Raw genomic sequence first — 10,820 nt, forward strand, 5'->3', positions numbered from 1 at the left:
GGTGAAAGTATAAAGTATATTTAATACTATCACAGAAGACAAGTATTTTAATTTATTTTTTTAATATTGGGATATTGAATTGCTCAAATGCCTTCTCCCAGAGAATTCTTTCTAATCATAATAAAATGAAGAATGGTCTTCCTTATAGTACAGTACTTAATGCCATTTGAATTGGTGGAAAATTAATTTGAATATTCTGTGTACTCAGTGAGACTGGCTTTGAGTATTTCTGTTCAGTGGAATGTGTGGTCTATTAAAGTAAGGTCATTTGCATGATGATGACTTGTATAAGCTGAGTCACTTCACTGAAATCCCAGGGTCAAAATCTTTTCATGCGGTTTTTCTTTGGGTTAAAAATGTTATTTGCTTGTCCTTGAAAAAGGTCTTCCATTTGCATCAATTGGATATGTGGGAAGGGACTATTTGGTGTATATGCCTTCTATTTTTACATTGATCAGTACAAAGAAAATGTGGCTATGGTCTATATTTGTTTTCTGTACTATGCTCTACTCATTGATCTTGACCAATGCTACATTTTCACAATCTTGACATAATAATTCACAGAGAGTGAGCAAAATGGAAAACAAAAAGGAACCAGATTGTACAAAAAATATTTACGGTAACAACAAATTACAAGCAACTTTTTCTGTAATATTGTTTTGTCAGTAAAACATATTTGAGCAAATACAGCAATCAATTGAAATTTGTTGTTCCTAAATGCTATATCCTAAGTGTTACTGAATTGTCAAAGTGCAACCAAATCGAATAAGTTTTTGGCCTAAAAAAATGCCAGTAGTGTAGACAGACAAAATAGGACCAAAGGGAATATTGTATAGCTCAACCAGATCAGAATAAACTTTTTATAGCTGAGCAACTCTCAGCAATAACCAAGAGCTTATGATAGTTGTTGCAGAAATGATGAAACAGCATCAATTCTTTAAAAGCAATGAACAAAGACTTAATCTCTTAATCATTTAGTTTTGTCTCTGTCTGACAATGTGTGTGTGTGGAGGGGAAAGGGAGGTGTAAAGATAGTGCCACCCTCATTTATTTTTAAGTGTTATTGGAAGCCAAACTGTAACAGGGCACTTAAGGCACTTGCTTCTTTAAGTGGAGGAAAGACTTCTTAGAAAGCTCAGGCAGAAATCAGGGAAGTCACCTGACCAGCCAGGGGCTGAGCTTAAGGAGGATATATGTCAAGGGCTTGAGCTGGGCAGGTAGTCTAGCCCTGAGAGCCATGGAGGGAAGAGTCCTTGAGCAGCAGCAAGACTCCTGATACCATCTGAATGGGGGGAAGCAAGATCAGAGATTTAGGGTTTGAGGGTATTTATACACAAACTTAATTGCGTCTGTTCTACATGCGAGCTGAAGCAAACTGCACTGCACTGCTTGCAGTTGTATAAGTGGTGAAATGCACTTCAGGACACAGAAAATGGCAGCGGTGCCCTTTTGAACTAAAGCAACTCTGATGCACTTTAGTTCAAAAGTGTGCCACTGCCATTTTCTCAGTGGCCAGTGCTATGGTGCCAACATGAATAAAAATGCCCTGAGACTGCAGGAATGGTGCAAGTCTCAAGTGGCCTGGGAGTGAGGCCAAGGCCCAAAGGATAGGAGCCAAGGCCAAGGAGCAGAAATCCATCTGTGATGAGAGAAAATCAGGGTCAGAGATCTGTAGCCCAGGAGGGTCATTGGCCTGGGTTAGGAACCCAGCTGTAAGTATAAGCAGGACCAGGGAACCCAGAGGTCTCAACTGGCCTAGGAGTAGGTCAGGAGGGACTGCTGCCAGGGCCATGGAGCCTCTCAACTGGCCTAGGACTGGGGTGAGGGCCCAGGGATAGGGGTCAAAGCTGAGGGGGCCACAGTTGGAGACCAACAGGGCCAGCAACCTGAACTCTAGAGCAGGATGAAGTCAGAGACAGGGGCCCAGCAGGTGGGAGAGGCAGAAACTGGGTCAAAGACCCAGGACCACACGTGGGAGTAGCCAGGTGAGGTGAAGTGCCTGGGTCTAGGTGGAGGAGGTAGAGGCCTGCCCCTGGGAGGACCAGAGAGTGCAGGCATGAATAAGTGATCAGTAACAGCTGTGAGGCTTGGGCATGGCTAGGAGGGGAGATGAGGTGGCCACATAATTGGCCCTGAAGGCAAAGAGCAGCGACACCAGAGCTCATGAGTGAGATCTTTCTTGGGAAGCCCTGGTGTAGACTCCTGTTTCTAAGTACAGATACATCAAGGCATGGCATGTGAAAAGAAGGGAAGATGCCCAAAGACAGCAAAGCAGACAAGAGCTGAAGGGCTTCAAGGGGCTTCACAGCTACCCCTGGGGTGGGACCCTGCTATGCAAACCAAAACACTGTATTTGTCAATAATTTTGTAAGGTGCAATAAATACATTTAAAAGTTAATTTAGAAATCAAGATGTTTGAAGCACAATGGTGAGTCATGGGAGCAAGAAAAAGGAAAGCTTGTGCCTTTAGGGTGCATACAAGTGTTACATTTAGATTGACCTAACCTTGGGTATGAAGGCAATAATGCAGCTTAAATTGCCCAAAAAACTGTGCACCCAATTTAAGTTAGTTCATATCAGAAGGTGAACCAACTTTAGATTGATCTTGGTTAAACCAGTGTAAAATGGGTTAACCTGATCTCTCAAATGCCTGTATGCATTCACAGAACAGCCCTGGGTCTGGAAAAACCCAGACCAGGGCTGTGCTGTTCCTATCACCACCATCCAGACTGGGCTATTTTTACTTCCACCATGGACCCACTAGCTCCCTTTCCTGGACCTGTCAGCCCCCTCTGCTGACCTGCCAGCCCACCTGGATATCACCAGCACCCCTGTCTCCCCAGGTTACTTATCTTGGCCTGCCCACACTACTTCCAACAGCGGTGAATGCCTGCATGTGCTGCTTCTAGTTTAGGTTTAGGCAGCTTAAAGTAAGCTGCCTAAACCTGAACAGGTCCAGTGAATGCTTGTTCTCACTCTGAAGGTGCTGAGTTGCATGAACCGAACTTCTACTGCACTTATAGGAGATTTGCTTGAGCACAGGGTTTGCATACAGTGCCCAAAAACTGTCTTTACAAATTGGGAGACAAGGAATGAGAAGCAGGTAAGAGATGTATATAGTGTAAACTGTTTTCTTCAAACTCTTGCCATGTGGACATTCTCTCTTATACACATACTATTATTGCACTTAGAAACTGAATTTCTAAACTAGTGCTTTATGCACTGACGCAACACTTGGTTGAATAGCAGAAAGGCTTGCTTTAATTACTACCAACAAGTTACAAAACTAAATAGCAGAAAAATATTCTTTCCCAATGTAAAATAAGCTATTAGTCCTTAGTATTAGCTGCACAAAGATTTTTACCCAAAGCAGGCAGGAAGCAGTTCTTGTACAGTCTCACGGTGTGGATCATTCACTTTTGGCTGGGTGGCACAGGTTGGCTTTTTGATCTTCCCTGGACTGCACCGACACCTTGCTAGCAGTGTCTTGCTTTTTACACTGTTTTAATTGCATAGCTTCAAAGCTTTCCTTCTTGACAGTTGGTTAATCAGAGTCCGAACAAAGCAGGCAAGGACAGAATTAACATATTACACAATTGTATCTTGTTTGTGTATTTGTGAAGTTTGTAAGCTTTCGATCAGTTTGGAATCAAATAGGATGGGTATTGATGAATGAGATATCTTTAGGAAGTGGATCACAGAATACTATTTTTAGTAGTTATTTTAACAATGGAACCTAATAAATAGCAGCATCTAATGGCTTATGGAGACAGTGAAGTTCAGAGACCATTGGATACAACAGGTGTCTGTTTCAGGATAATACATACTGGTTTAGCACAATAAGCATTTAGAGACTGAGTGCCTATTCTGAGAAATATACCTTAATTAATAAATGCAAATACGAGGTAGTGAGGATCAAAGGCCACTGGGGACAATAAGCCTGAGTTAGGTTAGATGCAGTCATGTAGACTGATTCAGTATAAAACTTTAGACAGATATTGGAAGTTTGCTTTCAGAAATAGGGGGAATGTGTTAACTAGTGTATATTTACAGTCATGTTTTCAGTGCACCTTGGCTTTTGTCTCTTACACGCTTTGCTTTGAAGTGGATATTTTAGTTCTTTTGTTTTATTTAGTGACACTTAGCTCAATGGATATGTAGATGTATTTTGTAGGTTTCTCCTACAGAAAGCCACTTCCCCTTTATGGCTTGCTCTGAATCTAGTTACATTTATGCAATGAATGTGTTAGGTCTCTGCCAATACTTTTAACCATCACTTCTCAGGTGTGGTAGGAGGCTGAGGACTGTTCTTATGACTGTTGTTACCTTATGGCCTGGGTCTGGTATTGGGTACCTCAAGCACTCCACTCTCTCTTATGCCTAATGGGTTGCAAGCCATTAGCAGAGTTTGATTTTCTTGTGGCAGTCTTGTTACCACAACCCAGTTTTGCCCCAGCCATTGTCTTGCATTTTTATGCAGGAGACACTGTCCAAGCTTTCATAGTTTTCATATGCAGCACTATAAATGAGATTTCAGTGTTAACTTTCCTGGCATTTTATTTTAGCAGTACCGTGTCAAATGTTTACTTAAGCAAACACTGCATTTAGAAAGGATCCCAAACCAATCATAAATGCCATCTTCCCAGCATGAATTATACAGGAGCTCCTTCTGATGCTCAATGAAATACACTTCTGGCTAGGCACTGGGAGCAAGTTCCCATATTGAGAGATTACAGGAAGGTTATTTACTGACCTAGTTCTCTTTTCATAAGACAGTAGTTGATTGACTGCTTCATGTTGGCACCTCAGAATTCCTCATTTAAATGTATCTAGCATTTATTTTGAGGACCATTTTGATGCAACTTGTAAGCTGTCATTTGAATCATGGATCAGCCTAGCTGAAAATCACAATTAGTCCCATGGAAATGTTTATATTGTGAAATTTATTTTTTCTTTGTCCTGGGACAAAAAAAAAAAGATATATTTAATTATGGAAAGTCTTAGAGAAACTTGATATTTCATGTCTACATATCTGTTAGAAATTCTGCCAAACTTGGTTGTTTCATTTTAGCTTGATGAACAAAATGGAAACATTTCATTTTGGGTCAGTTTGATGTAATCTGTGGTCATTTATGCAAATATGGTGGCTCATGGGAATTTTAGTTCAGATGACCCATGTCCACCTTTCCTTATTTTGGCTGGGCTCTATATCTGGACAATGTCTTCTAATTAATTGACTCCCACGTGGTACTATGACATTTCAACTAGGGCGACTGTGATGAATCATGTCAGATATCATTTAATCAAGAAGTTCATCTCATTAAACCACTTACAGAGTGACACTTGGTAACTAGGATTTCATGGGCCTCTGATGTTTGCCTCAACTCCAGGACAGGTATTTTAACAGTCCCCTTCACCCAAGCCATGGCATTTAAAAATTACAGGAACCTTGAGCTGTGCTCAGCTGACTTTCAAGGACCCACACATAGAATCAATCACTAGAGATTTCTTGCTTGGTGCCCTTGCTGACACTTTAGATAGGGCCAGAGATGTAGATATGATACAAATAGATATTTGCAATGCAAACCAAGAGGTGCATTTATGTTATGCTTTTTGCCAAGAAACTCCAGTTGGGAAGAGGTAACATGCTTTTTCCTCTACAAACCACTGAAACAGATATATATTTGCTTTTGCAAAAAGGGTGTATTTTGTGCTACAAATATACATGTCTGTGACCTCCGTGTCACTCCATATACAGCAATGGGATTCACAGATTCTTTAGTTATAAAAGTGCAATTTTGTAGCAACTTTGCAACATGAGCCATTCCCTGTGATTTCCATATTAGGATGCTTTGAAAGCAGCAAGAGAAACACATTTGTATGGTGGTTCCCCCCACCCCCTTCCTCCTTGCCCCCACCCAAAAAAGCATGAGGCCTTCTGTACACTGGGTGTTTTTGAGTAGGAGCAAGTTGGTGGTCTTACTTAAAAAGAAAGTTAAAACTAAAAACTGCATATATATTGTTAGAGCTGCTCTGGTTTATACACCTAGGCACAGTTCCTTTAGCATCCTCACAGTCTAATACTGACACAAAGCAGAGTCATTTTTATTTCATTTTTGAGCATCAAGTTAGGTGACTTAACAATGATACACCAGGATGGCAAACTACTGGTATTAACAGAAGAATGTGTTTTCCAGATCAGATTTATTGATCAAAATTAGAAAGGGCTTCACCTTAATTAAGCTATCTTATCCTTTACATTGTTTCAATCAATACTGATGAACAGCGTAGGAAAGCTGTCTTAAGTACTGTTTCTCAAATATAATTAAATGAGGGCATAATGTTTTGCAGTGGAAGAGATGATGCATTCGCTGAATTTAAATTGGGGAAAACAGAAGACAAAGGTTTAGCTGTGCACTGAGATATATTGAATTAGATGTTTGGAGGTTTAAGCCAAAAGTTTTTCTTTCACTTTACAGTTTCCCCAAATTCTTATATTTACTGTTGTACAGCGATTGCAGAAACCAAAGGATTTCAGGCTATTTTTTGTGAGATGATACCAGACAATTTAAGCTTTGTAGTCTAACTAATCACATACAAAGTTGTAATTAGTTACAACTACTGTAACTAATTAGGAAATGGGTATTCTGTTATACGAAGGTTCAAAACATTCAGAGTTGCCTACATTATAAACAGTGCATGGTGATCAGGCCAGTCAGTCCACACTGAGAGAATCTAGACCTTCAGTAACCTCCTGAATGAAGGATATTCACTTTAGAAATGTAACAACATATTGGAGTGACTTCTTTGTCAGAGGTGCAAGGGAGACATTTTTATGTAAAAACAGAAGAACCTCGGGGGTACGTACAGATGGTATGTTTAGATTGACTGAACTAGAGTTAAGTTGATCTAAATGCCCGTATCTGCATGCACTTTGGGGATTTAAATTGGGTCAAAAATGTCAGGTCCAATCTAAGTTAGTTCTCCTAAGAAGGTGAACTATAGTGAAGGACAAGTTAACATGCTCTGTTGAACAACTGCATGTATTTGGAGTGCAGCCCCAGGTCTGGGAAACCAGCTGCTCTCCCAGCCCTGGGGCTGTGCTATTCCTATGCTCCAGCCCCACTCACCAGGCTATTTTTAAGACCCCAAACCCTTTCATCCTCAGGAAGACAACCCCTATTGCAGACCTGCTAACTCTGTCTCACAGATCCACTAGCCCCCCTGATTCTCCCACTCCTTCCCCTCTACAGACCTGCTATTCCCCCCTAATCCCTTCCTAAGTTACTTACACTAGGTTTCTGACCCATCTCCCAACACTACTGAATTAGCTGTATATGCCACTCCTGGTCTACAGTCATGCAACTTAAAGTAAGCCATGTGATCATGGACCAGGTGCAGTAAACATTTGTACATACTTTTGCTTATTACTTAGCTACTCCCACATCCCCTGTGGCTTCCCTTCCATTTAAAATAAGAATGTAAAGGCTGATACTATAGTAAGTTATCATGCAGCCTAAAGCTTGGCCCTGGAGAACAGGTGGGAAAACGTATGTAGATGTCAAATAGAACCTTACGCCGGAGACTGACGACACTGAGTACTGACAGTACAAATAACCTCTGGCTTTGGATTTCCGCGTCCTTGGGAATGCGGGAGAAAGGCAACTTCATGTGGGTCTAAATGTAACATTTGTGTGTCTGCTTCCTGTTTTTCATTGTAATGATGCTTGCTACAATAGAAAATACATTTTGATCACCTTCTTTTAATCTGCAATCTTGACCGCTTAGACTTTGTTCTTGTGTAACATACAGTGCTGCCAGGAATCCTACTGTGTGAAAGTATTATATGTATGGACTTTAAGGTTATGATCTGCTTTGTATTGCCCTTTTATTTCAGTGGGACTCGTCTGCCCTGTTGTCAGAAACATATATAATTTAAAGTAAACATTTTTCTACGGACATCTCTAGCACTAGATTTATGACCTAGATACCTTGTTCTGGGCCAACCCAAGCCCTTACACTGACCACTACTTCTTCTTCTTCTTTGCTAATAGGTGAATTTTACTGATACACAATGATAGCAGATAAGAATAATGCAGACAAGACAAACAGAATCAATATCTACCAGTCCTAGGGCTGACAGAGGGAAGGTACATCTGGCCAGTACATAAGCTTCACCTTGAGGTTTTCTCTTAAATGTCAGACATCAGCAGCCTGAAGATTAAGGGCTGAGCCATTCCCCCCCCCAGCGCCCCCCTGCTCCCGCTCAGTGTGGGGAGGGGGAGTGAGACAGGCAGGTGGTGTGCCCTTTGTCCAAGGTGGCCTTGGTTTCCCCTTTTGGGGACCCTTTCCTGCTCTGAAATCCATCCTTTTTTATCTTTTGCTCCCTCTGACTATCTCTGAGCATTGTTGCTTGGTCTTTCTGTGGTTCTTATACTGTCCACCTTCTGTCCTATCAGCAGATCTGTTTCTTTGTTTCAACAAACCCATCACACGCGCACATCTTAATTTGTTTATTTACCCGTCTCTTAATTAGGTCTGTTCACCCAAACCAGGAATTTCAAGGGACTGTGGCCTAATGCTACCTCATCTCATGTTATGGAAAAGTGTGGTACATTTCTTCAGTTTCTCAGCCTGTGTATGCCTGCTTGTCCATTGGCCTCAGACACAGTGGGCCTTGAAGAAAATGGTCACAAACAGGCTTTTAGAAACCAGTTAACCCTTACCATCCCCCTGGACCATTGCCCTAATGCCTCAAGGCACCTATCATATTTAGGACATACTGCCATTGAAGTTAATGGCATTTTTTCTATTGACTTTAAAAGCACTTAATATTCAAATTTGTTGTTAATAACCAATTTTCTAAATAAGGTTGATCAAAATACACATCATGCACTTGTTTTCATAAGTTCATATGATTGACAATCACAGCTGATTCATTTCCCTTTCTCACAGTTACTTCGAATAACTGCAGCCATTAACATTAGTCTTCTACATCTTGTTCTGCACTTGACTTACAACATGTACTCACATGCATATATGTGTTATATTTTATCAATACCATTGAGTTGTTCATGCATAATACATATGCATATGCAAAAGAAGTTGTTCTCCAAATATTCTTTGTAACTGCAATATATATAGTCATGAAGAAACATTTTTTTTACCTGGAGCTTGAATTATATAATTGAAATTAGACATTACGGGAAGAATAAAGATGAAATAATTGGATTATTTTAAATTTACACAAGTGGAAAAATAATTTGTATACCCTGTTGAATATGAATAAAACATGTAGCAGAGCAGGATAAAGACTGATAAATTGTATTATACAAGTTATCTGCAAGGAATTCCAAAGAAAATGGTTTGCTCATACTTCAAATGTTGTCACTATTTTTTTGGCTTGAATTGTGATAGGTGCAGACCTATATCAATTCTAAAAGATAGTTAGACATGAAATATCTGCTACAGTAAAAATACCAAAAACAGTATGAAAAGGAGAGTGGAAACTCTTTCTAGCTAGCCACTAAAACAGAACTGTGTTCTAGTTGTAGGAGTTTTGGGGGAGGCAAAACCCACCATATAATTTCCCCCTCTCCCCCTATTTTTTCTCTTGATCTCAAGACGGAAGAGAGAATATATCTTGCTTTGGACTTCAAAGCTTTATTTTAATTTCAAATAGCCTTTTTTAACACTGTGTAAATCACTAAAACAGCTTCACGGGTCTGGCTTCAAGAGAGCTAGTACTTTCAACTCATTTAAATCAAGGCCCGGGGCCTTTAAATAGAGGAAACAGCTGTAACAATTTCTAAAATGTATATGAGATGAACTGCCATTATAGCATGGTGTTGGAAGCTTCTGAGAGAGAGAGGGAGCACCTAGGTAGCTGCTTTAGATACTCTGAAATCTAGTTTGCTTTTTTATATTTGATACAATAGCAATCACATTAATAGAATGTGAGGTTCCTTCTCCAACAATGGTTTATAGCACTTCAGAAATAAGCCTTTTGCTTTGCTTCAGCATTTCTTTCTCAGGAGAGATCAGAGCACAGACTCTGACTGTATTAATGTTGTCCTTGAATAAAGATCTTGTGGCCTTTTACCCTATTAAAATAAAATATAATTGAAAACGGCCAAATGCAGTTAATGGACACTCTTTTCTGAGAGACTGGATTAAGATTTCTCTGAGAATAGATTTCTGGCAGGGAAAGAAAATTCTAATTTTCTTTCTTCTTCCTTTTTCTTTCCATATGTTCAGATGGAAGACGTCATAGCCCGTATGCAAGATGAGAAAAATGGGATTCCTATTCGTACAGTTAAAAGTTTTCTTTCCAAGATACCCAGTGTCTTTTCAGGTAAGATTCAAAGTATGTTTTGTACTGCTCAAATGATTTGGCTCTAGCCAGTACAAAGGGGTGTTTATGCAGAAATAAATTATTTAACAAAAGCTTTTTTTTTTAAATCCATGACCAGATCTGATCTGAAAGAAAATGTGAATCCATTGACAATTTGAATTGTTGGACAATAGGTCATTGTTGAGCATTGTTATGTAGTTTCTTATGTGCTGGAAAGGATTTACACAGGTTTTTTTGTAAAGTGTTCAGTGACTTAAGGCAATGACTAAAGAAAAGCAGTATGTTAGTGTAACAGTTGCATTTAAAATCTGATTATAAAACAAATTTAAATTATGAGTGCAGTATGTTTGCTTGTTTGTCTAGTCCAATATATCAAGAAAATAACTCCCATCTCATGGGAGGATCACTCAGCAAAATTCGAGCGGCCGCAAAGCTTCCTCTCATGTGTGGATGACCTCTACCTGAC

General features: G+C 39.8%; 1 protein-coding gene across 4 annotated transcripts in view; it reads left to right on the forward strand.

Annotated features, from left to right (window-relative positions):
• RGS7 (regulator of G-protein signaling 7) overlaps positions 1 to 10,820 on the forward strand; it is a 600,793-nt gene that overhangs the window by 269,355 nt on the left and 320,618 nt on the right. For all 4 annotated transcript variants that reach the window (XM_019527608.1, XM_019527609.1, XM_019527610.1 and 1 more), the window contains exon 3: positions 10,258 to 10,354. In XM_019527608.1, the coding sequence (XP_019383153.1) occupies positions 10,258 to 10,354 (97 nt within the window). The remainder of the gene's footprint in view (positions 1 to 10,257; positions 10,355 to 10,820) is intronic.

This window comes from Gavialis gangeticus, unplaced genomic scaffold (genome assembly GCF_001723915.1).
Source record: "Gavialis gangeticus isolate Ggan-Ray unplaced genomic scaffold, GavGan_comp1, whole genome shotgun sequence".
In the NCBI taxonomy this organism is placed as follows: domain Eukaryota; kingdom Metazoa; phylum Chordata; order Crocodylia; family Gavialidae; genus Gavialis; species Gavialis gangeticus.